Source organism: Mycotypha africana (genome assembly GCF_025528875.1).
Source record: "Mycotypha africana strain NRRL 2978 chromosome Unknown BDF20scaffold_5, whole genome shotgun sequence".
Lineage (NCBI taxonomy): Eukaryota > Fungi > Mucoromycota > Mucoromycetes > Mucorales > Mycotyphaceae > Mycotypha > Mycotypha africana.
Window position 1 is genome coordinate 699,455 of NW_026515729.1, and position 18,076 is coordinate 717,530.

The 18,076-nt window shown below is 37.4% G+C and overlaps 4 protein-coding genes across 4 annotated transcripts; 2 read left to right on the forward strand and 2 right to left on the reverse strand.

Annotated features, from left to right (window-relative positions):
- Nucleotides 1–44: 44 nt before the first annotated feature.
- BDF20DRAFT_987559 (ribonuclease H-like domain-containing protein) lies at nucleotides 45–2,180 on the reverse strand (the record flags this gene model as incomplete). The annotated part of the gene is made up of 5 exons (XM_053085243.1): nucleotides 45–806; nucleotides 872–917; nucleotides 992–1,276; nucleotides 1,348–1,945; nucleotides 2,084–2,180. The coding sequence occupies 5 exons, from the start codon at nucleotides 2,178–2,180 to the stop codon at nucleotides 45–47; spliced, it is 1,788 nt and encodes a 595-aa protein (XP_052936205.1).
- Nucleotides 2,181–2,237: 57 nt separating this feature from the next.
- BDF20DRAFT_490981 (uncharacterized protein) lies at nucleotides 2,238–4,933 on the forward strand. Its single transcript, XM_053075589.1, has 4 exons — nucleotides 2,238–3,380; nucleotides 3,452–4,345; nucleotides 4,404–4,478; nucleotides 4,563–4,933. The coding sequence occupies exons 1-4, from the start codon at nucleotides 2,568–2,570 to the stop codon at nucleotides 4,647–4,649; spliced, it is 1,869 nt and encodes a 622-aa protein (XP_052936206.1). The 5' UTR covers nucleotides 2,238–2,567; the 3' UTR covers nucleotides 4,650–4,933.
- On the forward strand, nucleotides 4,846–16,008 carry BDF20DRAFT_491946 (ankyrin repeat-containing domain protein). The gene is made up of 26 exons (XM_053075591.1): nucleotides 4,846–5,213; nucleotides 5,289–5,420; nucleotides 5,510–6,315; nucleotides 6,394–6,712; nucleotides 6,787–7,831; nucleotides 7,893–8,401; nucleotides 8,475–8,720; nucleotides 8,797–8,944; nucleotides 9,034–9,633; nucleotides 9,722–10,252; nucleotides 10,326–10,861; nucleotides 10,923–11,115; nucleotides 11,182–11,208; nucleotides 11,279–11,402; nucleotides 11,472–11,703; nucleotides 11,767–12,108; nucleotides 12,172–12,285; nucleotides 12,351–12,632; nucleotides 12,711–13,053; nucleotides 13,124–13,520; nucleotides 13,608–14,122; nucleotides 14,185–14,690; nucleotides 14,788–15,039; nucleotides 15,117–15,474; nucleotides 15,540–15,671; nucleotides 15,741–16,008. The coding sequence occupies exons 2-26, from the start codon at nucleotides 5,292–5,294 to the stop codon at nucleotides 15,920–15,922; spliced, it is 8,868 nt and encodes a 2,955-aa protein (XP_052936207.1). The 5' UTR covers nucleotides 4,846–5,213; nucleotides 5,289–5,291; the 3' UTR covers nucleotides 15,923–16,008.
- Nucleotides 16,009–16,094: 86 nt separating this feature from the next.
- BDF20DRAFT_819433 (uncharacterized protein) lies at nucleotides 16,095–16,853 on the reverse strand (the record flags this gene model as incomplete). Its single annotated transcript, XM_053077458.1, has 2 exons — nucleotides 16,095–16,345; nucleotides 16,451–16,853. The coding sequence occupies 2 exons, from the start codon at nucleotides 16,851–16,853 to the stop codon at nucleotides 16,095–16,097; spliced, it is 654 nt and encodes a 217-aa protein (XP_052936208.1).
- Nucleotides 16,854–18,076: the final 1,223 nt, after the last annotated feature.

Sequence of the window (18,076 nt, forward strand, 5' to 3'; positions counted from 1 at the left end):
GTACTTTATTTCTAGAACTGCAAAGAGAATGAATGTATAAAACGTTATTGGTCGGTACTCGCATCTTTTATTGTTGCCAGATAAGTCGACAAAGATGTAATTGTAAAATCTTCACTTTGTATTGTAATGGTTTCTATTTTGTCTTGTAATCTTTCAAACACAACAAATGCTGAATTGTGATCGTTTACTTCAATAATGTGTTTACCATATTTTGAAAAAAGCGCCGATAATATTTCTTCATTGAAAGGCGCGCCTTCTTTCTTTTTGATAATGTACAGAGCATCGACATTCGGGGATATGTGTTCTGAGCCAGCAAAATCGAAATATTCATATGCCGTTCTGACTAAAGCAGCCTTATTCGTGATATCGGACAGGATGCTATCTTTGTATATATCGGTTAGATTAAGTCGGACAGATCCGTAATCAAAGACGTCGCTATCCTCTTCTTCATTCCAACCATGATCGTCTGCATTGTCTTCATCACTAATATCCCAGCCATCAGCATCTACTCGTTGCTCTGCGGCTTTTAACCTCTCCTTCTCTCTTCTTTCCTCTTCAGTCTTCTTAGCAGCTGCATGTATTTCGTATTTTCGCGGATGACGTGCTTTATCCAAAAAACCCAACAATTTTAAAAATACAAAACCTGTCATATATGCATCATAACCTGCCTCATGGGCCATTTCTGTTAAGTAGCGTGGAAACTCTGCGTGAACATCAACATACGGATTTTGAAAAGCACCCTTTTTAGTTTCGAAAAAAAGCGTTTCTAGCATTGTTCCTGTTCCAGTACCATCTACAAATATAGACTGCAAAAAACAAATAAAAATTAAGGTTCTGTGGTTTTGAGGAAAGACTTTGTTACCATACTTACTCTCAATTCGCGTTGCGACATGCACATGTACTTGGTATCTATCATACTGTTAAAAAATGTTCAATTATTACATGTGTGCTCAATAGAATGGATATATAAGATATCTTATGCAAGCATTACTTTGGGAATAGTCGGTGAACCAGAGTTTTGAAGTCATGTAAGGTATCAGGTAATGGTTCAACGAACTGGGCTATCATATGACATATATCCAGCAGCATATTGTGCCCAATCAATGGCTTGCGAGATTCAATGATCATATCAATAATTTTCCTGAAGCCAACGGCGTATGTGCAGTCTTTCTCAAATTTCTCCAACTTTTCGCGTTTTCTGTTCGCTTCCTGCGCTTTGGTTAATTTGAGGACACGAATAAAACCCTGTTTACCGATTGGAGACAGTCCTTCATATCTGTAACGACATGACATGTTAACATAACTATTAAATAACTATGAACTTTCTTTCATCCTTTTTGCTGTTACTTTCGCACTTCTTGATATACGAGTCTCCGTTGATAAGCATTTTTTGTCACTATATTGATACCGTTTTTATTTTCTGACGTTTTTACATTGTTACTGTTACTGTCATCCTTATTATTTTCTTCGGTAGCTACCGGAGAATCAGACATGTCGTCATCTTGTACGTTGTCTTCTAAAAATGCTCGTACTCTCTGTCTAACGCTCTCAACAAATTCCATTTCCTTTTCATCAATTTGAATATCCGGCATATCATCCCTCAGCTTCTTACTCGCTTCAGCAACCAACACTTTTTCTTCATCCTTGCTTAAATAAGGTATACCTTGATAGACCCACTTATTAAAGTCAAAGGCTTGCTTTGTTAGAAAATCAAAAGCTTGTGCTTGTGTCATGAAAACACGATTGGAATTGATTTGACCTGTGATACTAGTTGGGAAGATATAGGAATTGAAAGGTTTGGCGATATAGCGGTTGGACGCTGCATCCCACGTGAAAGTACAGAGACCGAACTGGATGATCAAAAAGCGTTTTGTAGCCTCTTTATATTCTTCATAGCGGTCCTTCATAGAATAAAGTCGAATAGGGGTAGGAGGACGATGGAGCCCTAAAATAGTGAAATTGGCAACACCATTCAGTCACGTTGTAAAGCTCACGTTTTACCAAGCATAGTCAGCTTTAAAAGCATAAAGCTGATGTACAATGTTCGATTTTGAACGGGAGAACGACTTTTCAATCGGTTTACCTGATAATTCGGTATCGATGGCGATTATGTCACACTCTTTAATGGCTCTCTCAACTTGTGGCAGCTTTTGCAAAAACTCTTGTCTGGTTATTTCCATTGCTATTTTGCAGATTGATTTGCAGAGATTCTCTAAGTGAAAGGGAAGAACGGATATACTTGAGCTCTAACTCACGCGAAACTGTCTGCAAAACTGATCTTTTACTTATTCACCGCTCTATATTTTTTACAGGTCCCGCTTTTCGTGCATAATTGCCATCAAATGAAGGCTTTATTAAATATTAAAAGCATCAGAAGATAGAACATAACAATCAAATATATACTTATGCTACAGTTTTGCACCTTCGACACCACTTAGACATTGAACTATGCAAAGCTGACTACTTTAAAGAACATAGTTTGACAATCCATTCGTCAAAGAATCAACACCTCCTGAGAGAAGGAGATCGAATTTCATGCCCATTTCAAAAATAGCACCATTTCGCCAATGCAGCAAAATTTGTCTGCACTTTCTCAACGCTATTCAGAGGGAGATCCCTTTAGATCTAGCTTTCAAATGAATTTGAGACCTCTGCCTTTATTTAATCCTGAGAGACTGGAAAACACACGTCAAAATACGATTGAACAAGAGGCGTTGGAGCTTTTTGGTTTACAGCCACCAGAACCAGCAGTAACAACAACAGCACCTTCTTCGCCCGATCGCTTGCAATTATATGGCGATTATGATTTTGATAACGACCTTTGTCCTATTTGTGGTATCACCGATCTGGAGAAACCCTCAGAAGATAAATGTGTCAATCAAGACGTATCTCCCAATGTTTACTTCTGTTTGTCAGTTATACTAGGTAACAGTGTCTTGAAAGATACTTTGTTACCCGACGCATTGAGCAATGATAATAACAGCTACAGCAAGGATGATAAGGAAATGATTCAACGACTTGTAGGATATGCAGCCCAATTAGCTGAACAACGAAGTGTAGCTGAGGAAATACTTGATACTTTACATAGTCTGTTAGCTAAGTATACTTTAGAGGGCATGAAGGAAGTAGTAACAATATCCAATCAGAGGGAACAGCAACAGTTGCAGCAAACACAAGGAAGCAGCAATGATGGCAATTTGGCTTTACATTTACCCAGAGAGCTTAAGTTTATTTCAGCTTGCTTAAATGACGTATCTAAACAGACGTTTGACATGATTTCGAGTCAAGTGAATCAAGAAAAACCTATTGATCTACAAAAGATTGTATTCACGGATGTCCGATATGCCAGATTACTACCCTTACTGTGCATTATATACGAGGTAATTTGTTGATTTTCTTTAAGTGGCTGACGAAAGTAATTTTATTCATTCATTTTTTGGGACTCTTATAGTCACATATACCCTCCCTTTCACAGTCGCGACAGCCAACAGCGGATGATTTGCTGTCCACTTTGGAGGGGGATCGAACAACAAATAATCTATTTACCTCAGTAAACGCCACTGCTAATAATGAGATTGTTATATTATCCTCCTCGGATGCGGATAATCGACCTATGAGCAACGGTAGCTTTGATCCACATATTTTGAGTTTAGGGTTGCACTCTGCATATTCACCACTCCGGTCGTCACAACTACAGCAGCGTTCGTTCTTTTCATCTCAATTTGAGCATTCACGTTCACAAACCAATCTACCATCGTCAACATCGCTCTTTTCTCAAAAAGATTTAGCTTCATCACAAATAGAGGTAGAGGAAACGGAAGCAAGCATTGACGAGGAAGTGGTTATTGAACAAAAAGTAATGACAGAAGAAGAAGGAGCCATTTCGACTATAGAATTGCCTGATTACGATATTTTATCGACACCAGAATTGAAAGCCAAATTGAAGAGCTATGGCTTCAAAACGAGCAATAATCGAACAAAAATGATTGAAGAATTGAAGAAGATATTTAAAACGCTACACCAAATGAAGCAAATGAACAAAATAAGCAAGAAAAACAAAAACAATGAGGGCACAAGTAATAATACCGGCGGTAGTAGTCATAGTATTACGGATGATAATCGTTATAAAAAAACTCAACAAAGCTCTGAACAACAGCAAGTTCAAGTCGAAGAGTCTGAGGAGGAAGAGGAAGTCATTGATTTGATCAACATCGGCGGATCAATCACCAGCGACAATAATGTTAGGAACAACAATAATACGAAAGTGGATCCTGATGTCAGAGAAGAGATTATACAACATTTGAAATCAAACAAAGATATATGGACAAGAATTCTCATGTATCAAGTAAGATCGTTTTACTATTTGCCATTCCATCAAATGAGACATTAAAAGTTTTTCATAGCCTGTCTCAGTTGAAGAATGTCAAGTTGGGTTAAAACGTAAAAAGAATGAAATCAAATCCGTATTGGATGAAGTTGTAAGTTTGTTAGCTGTTAATACCTTGTGCATACATCCACTTTTCTGTTAATTTATATGCATTGGCTCTTTCTTGTTTTAATAGGCAGCAGCCAAAGGCTCAAATACTTTCCATGTGAAAAAGAAGCCAAAAACAACTGCACCTTCAGCCTCTTCTGTCATTATAGACTGAAATGCAACAGCAATGAAGAACTTAATACCAAACAAGCATGGTTGTAGCTGTATTTTATACGGCCTTACTTCTTATTTATTTTCTACCTTCATTAACATTATTATGCTGCTGATTGATTAAGCATTTTCCTTTTATCGTTTTTAAATACCCTCATTACCGAAGCTTGCTATTTATAAATTATACCTGTGATTGAAAGCCATCGGCTTTCGGTATGCTTTGCATCGACATATTATTACGGGTGCGGACCGAGCTACTACACATATAAGCGCTCTCCTGATTCCCCTTTTAATTTCTTAACTCCACCTCAAGGAATTTCTCAATCTTATGCCGTTTCTATGGCAACTAGTATCACCATGCACAATAAAAATATGCCGCAGCTAGACAACATGCTATATTTTATAGGATTAAATCTGTGAACAGGAATTTTGTATAAAAGGTCGCATTTTTTTTCAGCTACTTTTGCAGAGAAACCAATAAAAAAGCAAAGTCAAAAGAAAACAAAAATTGACTATCCACATCTATTGAATAACTAACTCAACTTTTGCATTGAAACGAAACAAAAATGTATGTATATAACAGTCTTTACCTCGTCAACTAACCATCTTAATCAAACATATAATTCTCCTTTATCATGAGAAGCATATGACAAGAAGTTTGGAAAATCAATCTTCAATCGAGAGGGTCACTAAGAGGCCACACTCTCAAAGACATAACATATCAAAAAAACAGCCAGGAAACATAATAGCCATTCGAAACTTCAGAAAGTTACCTGTACGTACAAACTAATTGGTTGATTAATTGATTCTTTTACGTTACAATGAAAATCAATGCTAAGAAACAGAATTTGTTTTGAATAATAGGGGAAGATTGTTTATCTTGTTCAACGCGAAGGAAGAGAAACTGAGAGCTGGGAGTCTGAAGATGAAATCGACAATTTGGATATTCTAAACAATTATCACGAAAATGTTGAAAATGATTCAGCTTACACCATAATTCAAATGGATAAAACGAGGAATCAAGCTGAACAACCGCGTTTGGGGACATCAACATCCCGACCTAAGTTAACCAGATTAGCCAAGATCAGAGCACTATTAGCACTGAAACAGCAGGACTCAGTTAATGCGACAGAGGATGTTTATGAGCTACATTCTAAAAAACGGAAGCTAGGCAGATCACAGGATACTGTTATGCACCTTACTACCAGAACGCGTGCTAATGGTGTGAGAAAAAAAACAAAAAAGCAGATAAATAATGAAGAACAAGCTGAAAAGAAAGCAAAAAGATTAATGGACCGAGCAACTTTGAATGCAGATCATATTCTAACCGAACTAAATCACACCTATAAAAGTGATTGCTGCCTTACATGTTCATCTGGCATATACAGAAACTGTCTGGAAAGAGATGATTTAGAGGGTTTTAAAACCGCTTTTAACAATATTAGCAGTATCCCGCACTACACAAATGAAGATGCCCCGAATGGGCTCGACTTAGTGAGCTATGCAATTACTCTCAACAAACCAGAATTTGTGGAGATTATCAGCCAGGCCAAATCAGACTTAAAGGCAGCGAAGACATGCCGACCATTAGTTCCAACTAAATATACGACTTATACAGAGAATACAGGCCATAACAATAGAGGAAGTATTTACTCGCATCGGTCTTTTAGGTATACATCGAAATCCGGCTGAAGTATTTTTATAGTACTTCTCTTGTATTGACGCCACTATATTTTTATTCTTGTTAGAAATGTTCAAGAGCTGCGAGGCAACAGGTTGGGAAATTCAGCATTCTACAAAGGAGCAGCAAACTCCAGAAGCTACATGGTTGTTGAGGATATTTTATACAAATGTAAACTACGCTCTTTTATGCCTGTTATCAGTAAAGATATATTTCAGGTAATGGGTGTAAGTGACCTGTATGTGAACTGTATCACAAGTGATTCACTTTCACTGTACTTCGCGGTGAGCTCGGGTAATCGGTTGTTATCCACAAAGATATTAGAGCAGATGCAGCAAAATACAGGTCGCCAAACTTTTAACCATTTACACAATGAGCTTTTGAAGGTTTGTGAGAATTGATTTTAATATGTTCACTCATATAAGCAATGTCAGTTAAACTTAAACCATTGAAAATTCAGAACCACATTGCCCAAGAATTAAGTAGTTACAAACGCTCGCAGATATTGAAAATGGCTTTTGATGCATGCAATCTTACACCCTATCACTGTTCTGCTATTCATCCATCTTCTATACATTTGCAGACATTTTACGAAGCCCTAGATGCAGCTGAGCGTTTACAAACCGATTCAATAGGCAGAACCGTTGCTTTTTACGCCGCTGTGAGTGAGAATTCTGCCTGCTTGGAGTATTTGATTTCTGTCGACTTCAATATCCAACAGCACGATAAATACAAAATGACCCCATTCATACAAGCAGCTCGAATGGGACGTAGCCATAATGTAGAGCTAATCATTAAACACTTAAAAAATACTGAAGATGGTAGTGAAATATCATCATCAGTATTCCAGACGCTCTTAAGGAATAAACGAACCGCTTTACACTACGGCGCTTACTACGGGCATGCAGAAACTTGCAAAATATTAGTTAACTATGGTGCGCCAATTGATATTGCCGAAAAGTTAGACAAGCAAACGCCACTTCATTATGCTTCAAGGAACGGTTACCTTGACTGTGTTCGTGTTCTTATTGAAGAAGGCAAAGCTGATCCAGAAAAAGGTGACAAGTATGGGAGAAACGCACTACATCTAGCATGCATTTATGGGCAATTACACGTAGTACGTTATCTCTTGGCAGAAGGTGTGGATGCAAATATGGGGGATACCTCACTTAATAGACCAGCTCATTATGCTGCTGCCTTCGGATATATTGAAATTCTTCATCTACTTTTGACTTATGGTCAAGCAGATCCCACAGTCAATAATGTTTGGAGAAGTACGCCTTGCTCAGTAGCAAATATGAAGGGTCATGTAGCAGTAGTTAGATACCTTCTAAATTTATCAGAGCATCCTATTAATGTCAACTTCAAAGATCAAGACGGGCGCACAATGCTACAACATTGTATTCAAGAATCAGTAAGGTCAGAGTCTGAAATAGCTATTAACCTTAACAAAGCTGCATTGTTGTTATCAATGAATGCTGATGCCAACAGCCAAGACATCTACGGTAAGTGATTGTGTCATTGACTTTAAAGTCGCTTAATTTACTCAGTTATGTTAAACAATAGGAAACTCATCGCTACATCTGTTGGCTATGGATGAATCTTATGTATTACTGCAACCCAAGGGCTGGTTTTCTATTTATCCCACAAAATTAGAAGGATACCAAAATATCGGCCAAGAAGCCACAGTAAAGACCCTCGATGACATTTGCGGAATTGAATATCAAATAGAAATTGCCAAAATGTTGCTGAAGTCCAAGGCTGATATGTATCTTAGAAATCGACAGAATGAAACACCATTTATATGTGCAATGGCGAACAATCATCATTTGTTGGTGGCCACTTTTCTAGAAGCAGGCTACAATTTTTTGGACAGTAGTACCGATGTAAAAGGCAATAACTTTTATCACTATTTTGGAAAGTTGGTTGCATTTGTGAACTCGCTAAGAGCTCCTCAGGAATTCGATTCCATTGTAAAAACGAGGTTTATTGATGTTACTAAAAGGATATGGCGATCTATTGAAAATGCGTTAAGTCCTCCGCTATTGATCATCGATTTTGACAGCAATGACCATGTAAGTGTTTTTGACTGATGCGAAAACTGTTTACCCCTCACGGTATAACCTTTTGAACCTCTTTTAAAACCAGATTAATGCGGTCAATGACAATGGCTACACACCTTTACTGCTTTCAGTATTAACCGCAATTGATTTACAGAAAAAGGCGGTTACTAAGGAAAAAAAGCTTATCTCATGCGCCGCAGTGGAAAATACAAAAACTTCAGCTTTTGGTTCCACAAGATCAAGTGTAACAGACTCATGGGTAGTTAGCAACAATTTTTTGAAGCACACGAAGCAGCTTACAGTGGATCTGACTCTTCAATTTGAGTTCTATGTGAGTAAAAGTTGAGGTTCAGCTTAGCATTCATATATATATATTACAGACCTAACACTCATACATTTTTAAATAGATTTCGATAATGGAGAGCTTCATCAAGCTAACCAAGCCAAATCCAGATCTTCAAGTGATATTACCGAAAGACTTTGATAGAAAAAAGGAAGTTGTTTCAAAAATTCTGCAGTATCCACGCTATACAGGATACACTGCGCTTCATTTGGGTACGTTTATCTTATTCTTCAAATGCAATGGCACAAATTAATCCTATTGACTTTTCTAGCATGTCAATCACAATGCCCCGAATTAGTAGAGCTTCTATTGAAGTATGGTGCACACGCAAATACAAGGATCAACATAAGAGGACGATTAGGTGACACACCAATGAATTTGGCTTGTCATCAAAAGACAGATGAGAGACAAGAGCTTCCAAATGACAAATTAGAAACTTTGGAGTATATCAACAAAAAGTTTGATATCGTCAAGCCTGATTTCTGTATGCTTCTTAACAGGACTATCAAAATACTTCTTGATTATGGTGCTTCCCCTTATGCTACCGGTGAAAAAGGCAAAACACCGGTGATGATAGCATCGTCAAACTTATACACGGATATTCTTCGACAGATGTGTTATGTCAAGCCTTTACAGAACGAGAGTATTAATTCACAAGATGATCTAGGTCACACAGCTCTAATGGCCGCCGTAGATGCATTTGAAGTCAAGTTTAAAAGCTCTTTTAAAGCAGACACGACAACCGTTGAACTGCTTTTAGAGAATGAAGCCGATGTCAACATGCAGTACAATAATACAGATACCGTTTTTTTCAAACTCATTAAGCTCAATTGCCATCATTTGATAAAAACCGCAATTCGAACATCAGTTATCAATATCAAACATAATTATCAAAATCGGGGTAAGTACTTTCTAATACCTGAGATATAGTTTATAGTACTCATCAAAACATCGATTCTGAATTCACTTTTTAACGTTATATTACCTAGAACTCGAAACGGCATTAACGTTGGCTTGTCGTTTTGATCAACGTGATACCCTTAAAACATACCTTGAGGGTTTGAAATCAGCATCTATTGTGTTTGATACTAATATTTTCGATAAATATGGAAGCACCCCACTATCCTATGCTTGTAAACATGGAAATGCCGACGTCGTTGAGCAATTATTATCTATGGGAGCTGATCCAAACTTCTGCCAACCTCAATCTGTTCCTTTAAATGAAGCCGTCAAGAGTGGAAAGTTACAAATTCTTAAGTCTCTACTGAGATGTGGAGCGGATGTGACTTTGACTGATTTGGATGAAAACACATCTTTGCATCATTCTGTATTGCATAATCAGTTTCGAATGGTTGATGCGTTACTGGAGTATTCCGCTGACTGCAACCGCTCAAATATAAAAGGCCAAACAGCATTACATTTAACTGTCGAAAGAGCCCTGAACCAAAACAATCGGTCTTTTCGCATTGAACGTAGTCTGATTGATGCTGGCGCAAACATAAATGCAGCTGACTTCCTAGGTAAGTCTAACTATAAACTTTTACACTTCCAGTAGCTGCTTTAAATAACCTATTCCATCTATTTTATATGCAGGCCGCACTCCTCTTCACTATGCATTCATAAAGAAGAACTATATTCCACGTACAACTAAGACAGTGTTGTTACTTCCAAAAGTCGAACAGCTTCGTAATGATCTAGAGTTAGAAAAGAACAAAAAAAAGATGCTGGAAAATTACATCTCCAAATACACTTTGAATGATCAAATATATACTGAAAATGTACCCGACACATGGCTTATTGAAGCGGCAAAAAAACATATAAATGAGCATCTGAAAAGTGAGGATGGTACACAAATGCAGACTGTGAACAAGGTTATGCTTAACAAAGAGGAAAATCAGTTATTGAAAAATTATGTCGACTGTTACTGGGAGAAGGAAGATGATACATTTCAGAGGTTCGATCCCATAGACATTCTACAGTATTTGTTGAACTGCATTGATCTTAATTATGAAGCTGAAGATATCTTTGGAAGAACACCTATACATTATGCAGCATGCGTTGGTGCTTACAGCTGTACCACTCTACTTATACAGAAAGGTATTAATATTAATACGCTGGACGAGGACAAAGTAAGTATTCTTGACGCTAGTCTGATATTTATTTCGAGAGCTGCTAAAACAAAAATTATAGAATGGACCGTTACAATTGGCTCTTTTGAATAACCATGTGGACTATTCCATGATGCTTTGTAGCAATGGTGCATCTGCATTCGATAAGATTACCTTAAAAGATCTTTCACAGACTTCAACTTTGGATTTTGCGCTATCGAGATCCATTGTCAACATTGCTTATTTGATCATGAATAAGGCTTACCCCATTTTACGTAAGTCTTTAAAATACTACGAGCAAATTGAATGCCTGATCATACCATCTAATATTCCATCTGTAGCATTTGTGCAAGATGCGTTGATTAATGGTAAGATATATATAACTCTGAAAAATGACTTTATTGTATAACACCCAAGGACACATTTCTTTTATTCCAGGAAAATTTCACATGGCTGAAACGCTTATACAATCAGCTGATAGACAAATCCTCTCTTCTGCGCTAATTAAAGAGAAGCACCATAACCTTTGGCATGTTCTAGCTAATTTCAAACCTTTTGATAGGTAATCTGGTTAAAAATTTTGACAAGCAAAGATGCCACGTTACTTATTGTTATTTTTCCTTTATTACAGCGAGGTTTGGGATGAGTACCTCAAGTCTATCATGCCACTGATGTCTGACTCGTCCCTACCTGTAAGCAAAGATGTTTATGGAAGAACTCCTGTGCACTATGCAGCAATGCATGGACAAAATACGCTGCTACTACAACTTTTAAGCATGGGAACAAATGTTAACAGTGTTGATGAAGATAATCTCACTGAATTAGAGTACGCAGTCGAATCGGGAAGTTTGAAATGTGTCAAGGTATATAGCTTGCGCAATTTTTCTTGAAATAACATTTGATCGCCTACTAACATTCTGTAATAGATACTTTTGGAAGCTGGCGCTGTTGTTACGAGGCAAAATAATGGCAAACATAAATCGGCCCTTTTGAAAGCAGCTGAAGACTCTCAATTAGGTATTATGAGGCTGCTTCTTGAGCATGGAGCGGCATCGGATGACGGAGATAGTTTTAATGGATGGTCAAATTCTGTTATGGTAGCTTGTCTGAAAGAAAATATTGATATGCTTCAGCTGCTCATCAAATTTGGTTGTGATGTCAATACGTCAAGTTATATTGAGCGCAAAGATGACAACGGTGTAAAATACCAGGCCTTAGTTCATCCTATTTTCATTTCAACGGTTTGGGAAAAGCAACTTTTTCTGAAGGTATAATACTTACATCTTGTCATTCCCTTTACGGACAGCAACTAATGATATAATTACATCTAGACCTTACTTGAAGCTGGTGCTAATCCAAATGTTCGCGGACTCGAAGCAGAGCGTGAAAATAGCGACTCGTGTTTTATTTTCAATGCCAGGCTGGATTTCGTGGAAAATCAAGAGGTATGCGTTTTGATATCATAAGTGTTTCTCGAATTGGTTTGATAAGGTTGTTATTCCGACAATAGCTATTATTGGATTATGGTGTAGCTCTTAACGACATTGACGTTAACACAGACCGTTCAATCCTGTATACGTTCATATTCGGAAGTCTGCAGCCACCAGCTGCACAAACCCCCATTCACCACAAAGCCAGGCTCTTCAGAATCAACAGCAAGGTTTTTACCAAAATTTTACGATTAAATCCTTCATTGTCCAGTATACCTTTGAAAGTGAACCATATCGATAAACTGACAGGAATGACTCCGCTAGAGTTCACTATTCGAACTGAAAATAGATTGCTGACAGAGGTAAATTCCCTGTAGATCTATATGAAATAAACAAAATTTTTGAAAACTTTCAATTGTATACTTACCTGAAAAATATAGTTTTTACTTTCACATGGTGCCGATGTTAATGCTCAGAGTTTTGGCCATACTACTTGCAGTTTGATTGCTTATCCAGGTTTCAACCCTTTGGGACACGAATTGCCCGCTTTTCTGCACGCTTTGCTGCAAAACAATATGGACATTATTACTTTAGTCCTCGAGAAATCAAAAAGAACAATCAACTGGCTGTGGCAAGATGAAGACAATAATAATGTCATTTACTACTTGATTGGAGGTACATCTGGTTATTCTCGTATTAACATGGACTTGATGACATCAATTGTCCAGCATTACATATCGTTTGATATACTGGGAATACTCTTAACGATGAAGAATCAAAATGGTACCTTGTTGATATACTTTTAAGACTAGCTATACGTTAGACTCACAAAATAGTGTTATTTTGCTGATAGGTCTCTGTCCGTTAGACTACGCATATCGATACAATTATCAAAAGTTTTACAAGTTCTTTGTGGATATTCGTCCACAGTTGCGTGATTTACAACTGAATAATGATGTTGTAACGCACTCGCCTGAAGCGAAAAATGAAATTACTACTGGATTCATCACCAGTGCACAAATAGATGAAGATGCTAATAATGAGCGGGAAAAACTGAGAAAAATTGTTACGAAGAAAAAGAAAAAACATTATAATGGAGATTCTGCAAAATCAACATTGATAGAGGTGGACCCTTACTCGAATTTACAAGTGGCGGGTGTTGTGCTTTTGGATCAGGAGAATGAATGCCCTTATGATATTATGCTAATGAAAGTTGAGTTGAATTCTTGGGGCTCTTATACAGATACTACGTAAGTATAAAAAAAGAAGAAGCACAGTTCATGCTACCGGAGCCCCTTCATAAAGGTCTCTACTCACTCATTGCCAATAAATTATAGGTTTTATAAATTGAGTATTATTTATAATACTGTACTGGATGTGTATGTCGTATGGACTCGCTGGGGTCCATTTGGTCAAGAAGGACAAAATCAAAAAGCACCTTATTTGACGAAAGAAGAAGCTGTTTGCGAGTTCAAGGCCATCTTCAAATCCAAAACCGGTAATTCGTGGGGAAATCATCAAACAGCGTTCGAAATCAAACCTGGCCGTTATGAAATCTTGAAAACTTACCACTATCCAAAGGATACATTACTGGAAAACTTTGACTTTTTAACTTCAGGCATCACCACGTCGTTGCCAATTGAAATACTGAACCTTATGAAACTTATCTGTAATTACGGTTATTTATCAGAGGTTTATCTGGATACAAAGGTTGATATGCCTCTAGGACAGATCCCTCAAGCTAGGATTGAGCAAGCGCGTAAGCTTCTTCAAGAAACTGTCAAATTGATAGATAAGTATGAAGTTGCTCGCGTCAAATATAGTGACAGGACTAGTATTTCCCTGTCGAAAGGTAAAGAGGAAATCATTATTGGCAATAAAAATTTGTTTTGCTAACCATCACTAAATAAATAGAATATGCATTCAGAATAGCACAAAATTGTATTAAGTATTCTCAACTCATTCCACATGCTGGTATAAACAACGGCAGTAATGTATTATCACTGTACGACCAAAGGAGACAAAGCATTCGAGCGCAACTTTCTAGAATCGATGATATAAGTTACGTTGGCTTTGCGGCAAATGTTATTCTGGCAGCAAAACATCGTATGGAAACCATCAACCCTCTTGACTACGCGTATCGCGCCTTGAATTGCGCCCTCAGACCAGTTCGAAACATAAACAACGAGCAAGCTGAATATCAGATGGTAAAATATTACATGGAATCTACAGCGGCTTCAGACCACTACGAGTTGATTCATCTTCTTGGAGTCGATCGTGCTGATGAAGAAGCGCGTTTTCGACCATTTGAGAGTGAAGCAAATCGTAAACTTTTGTGGCATGGTTCATGCATTGGTAATTTTATGGGTATTCTCAAACAAGGGCTTCGTATCAGTCCAAGGACAACAACAACCACGAATGTAGGTATTTTTGAAAATAATTGTCGTCTTTTGGGAAGCATTTGCAACCTTTATTGACGTGTCCTTTTTTTAAAAAAAAAATTATTCTACTATTCAGGGAGCTATGCTAGGCAACGGTGTTTATTTTGCAGATACATTCGCAAAATCACTAAATTACTCCACTGATTATAGTGGTAGCAAAAGTGGATATGCAGACTATAGAATATTATTACTTTGTGAAGTTGCACTCGGCAGCCGGCAAGGGCTGTATATCAATCAGTGTATCGAAAATTGTGAGCAATATGACTCTGTTCTTGGACAAGGTAAACATGTTCCTGATCCCAGAAACGCTATATACGATCAAACAGGCGTAAGTGTTAGATTTACAATTATGTTCTTTTTTGCTGGAAAAAAAAAGCCAGACTAAATGTTCCAAACTTTTTGCAGATGTGTATTCCTATAGGCCCATGTGTACCGTATCTACCTGATGACACTGGTAATGGAAAGAACAAGCCAAGAATTCCTTACCTTTATCACAATGAATATGCCGTCTACACTTCCGATAGAGTGAAGATTCGGTACCTGTTGATCCTGAAGAAGTCCGATATCTGTCATCTTTGTGGAAGCTCCAACGACAGTAAATCCTTGAGTCCTCTTCACAGTCATGAATTAAAAGACTACAAATTTGAGGAGTTTAACGCGTTTGAAGCGGTAGTATTGAAGGCATACTTGACTCATTCGAATAAGACTATCAAGCAGGTTTTTGATAACGACTTGGGTAGTTTTGTTAACATGGGATATTACAGTAAGTATCTCAACTGGACCGGAAAGAAGGAGAAGGCTTCACTGATTATTATTGTTATTGAGTAGAAGAAAGATGGGATGTCCCTTTGGGTTTAACCACTGATGCTCACGTATGCAAGAAATGCGCAAACCACATCACATCATTGATTTTAGTTAAACGAATGGAGAGCATTAGCGATAGTGCAGGCCATATACCTCGTAAGTGCTTAATAATGGTCGCTATTTCTTGTAAATTCATTAATGCAAGGATACATATTGTTTTGATAGAATACCTTCGTTTGAGGTCCAGATGCAAGTATGGAAAGGAATGCCATGCTCAAAGGTCTTCAATGCACCACGCCAAAACATATCAACACTGGTTCCTTGAAAATCTGACTAACAAGCCTCAAGCGAACAATGACGAGAATAAAATAGATACAGAGGATGATATAGAAGCTGAATCTGACTGATTAACTGAGGATAGTATGGAACTTGATGCTTAGCTGTATTGCGTAATATACATAGTTACAAACCTGTCTGAAATACAATTTAAACACTCTGAATTTGCGATTAAAAGAAATATATCGATAGAGCCTGTAGCTTTTTTATTCTGGGTATACAAATCAATAAAAGAATAATATCTTACAGTCCTGATTTCTTGACCTTTTTTACTTTTTTTCCACCCTTCTTTTGAAACTGTCGCCAACTATTAACACGGGTATCCCTTGATTCTTCCCATTGCTTTTCGTTCTCTGCTTTTCGCTTTCTTTCGTTTACCTTCTCTTCAGCTTTCCTTTTCTCTGCACCTTCTGCTTCCATTTCTCTCTGCAACTGGCGTCTTCTACGTAATTCCATTTCAATCAAAATCTCCTTCATTTTATCTTTCACTTGAGCTTGACCGTTAGGTGTATGTAAGTAAGGGTATTCTTTATCATCGACAACCGTTTTAGATTCAATTGTAATCTTGGGTCGCAACTTTGATGCGTCATCAGCACCACTTTCTGGAGCGTTCCTTTCCGCTGGCATCGTCGGTAGTTGGTTATTGAAGACCACTTCAGTTTTCACTTTGTAGCCGTTGCTGCGTAAAACTTCCACGCGAGCTTCTTCTATTACAGTCAGCAAGAATTTTAAACGTGCTTCATCTGCTAACTCTGATTCAGCTTTTTTTAAAAGAGCAAAGGCATCCTGAGCTTTCTCATGCTTGACTTTATCGGGGTGGATCATTAAACTCTTCTGTCGGTATGCTTTTTTGATTGCTTTTGGATCTGGTTTGGTATATGGCAGTTCGAGTATAGCAAAGGGGTCCAGCTTAAAACATGATAGAACTCGCTCGATTTCGAGATTTTTTTCTGTTTCCGAAAAGTATCTGTCAAGCTCGTCAACAGTTGCAATGGTAGACATTGTTGATTGTTATAAAGATGAAAGATATGAAGAAGACGGGACTATCTGAATATTGAAACAATGGGGGGTTGTGCGGTCACATGACGGCTGTCTATTGGTTAATAAAATAATTTTGCTAAGTTTTTTTTGCTATTCTTTAAAAAGAACCTCGTTGTTGAAAGTTGCCGTTTAACTCTTTTTTTCCATTTTTCTCACTTCCAGCGAAGCCTATTTCTATTTATAACGTCTTCTCTAAGATACTTGTTTTCATTATCCTATACCCTTTCAAACAAGCCTTTTTATTTTTTTGTCAAATGTCTAGTGGAGGTGTTACTGGTGGTAAGATTTTTAACATGTTGCTTATAACAGTTTATGTATGTCCTCTCTCTTTCTCTCTCTCTTTTTCTCGATTATTGTTATTTTCTATATGGAATGTTGCATATGGGAATCTGGAACTGCTCAAGTTCACATAACAATTATTTCTGTCATCATTTCTGACCGTAGCTTGAACAAAAAGAAAGTTGTACAGTTCAACAGAAATGAAATTGAAAGAGAATGGTCAAAAGAGAGTCGCAAAGAACTTGCTTCAAATGGATAAGAAAGTGTCTTTTGTTATCTCTCTTTGATTTCTTTTTCTCATTCCTTTGATTTTGTACGGTCGTCCCCTCTAGGTTAAAGCCCTGCAAAGAAGTATTCCATATCATACATTTGCTATTTGAAGGGCTTTAATAGTTAAGCTTATATTTATTATTGGTCTTTTTTTTTACTTTTTTTGGTTCGATATGCCCACTTATAAAGTTGATAAACGAGGAGGGCTTTTGTTTCTTCATTTTTTTTGGAACGGAAGCCATGTTTAAAAGCATGTTTTTCCCAATAGCTTTCTTCACAATTCGGTAGAGCAAAACAAAAGACCCAAAAAAGCAGAGAGAAAAAGAGAAGGAGGAGCAAGAGGACATAGAACAGAATTTGAAGCAGGACAAACGGAAAATTTGTACTGCATCAGGAATCTGATTGTTTTAAATTCGGTTCTGAAAAGTCCCCGTTTTACTGTTTATTAAAGTTCTATTCTATTGGATTAAAACAGATATAATACCTCTTCCTTCTGCTACAACAGACGTGCAAGGTGTGTTTCTATCAAATAGTGATTGTTAGTAATGCGCAGGAGATGGCTCGGAAGCGCGTTTATGGCGTGTCAAGAAATTCTGTTTACAATTACTGATTTATACCTTCATTTTTTTTGTAAT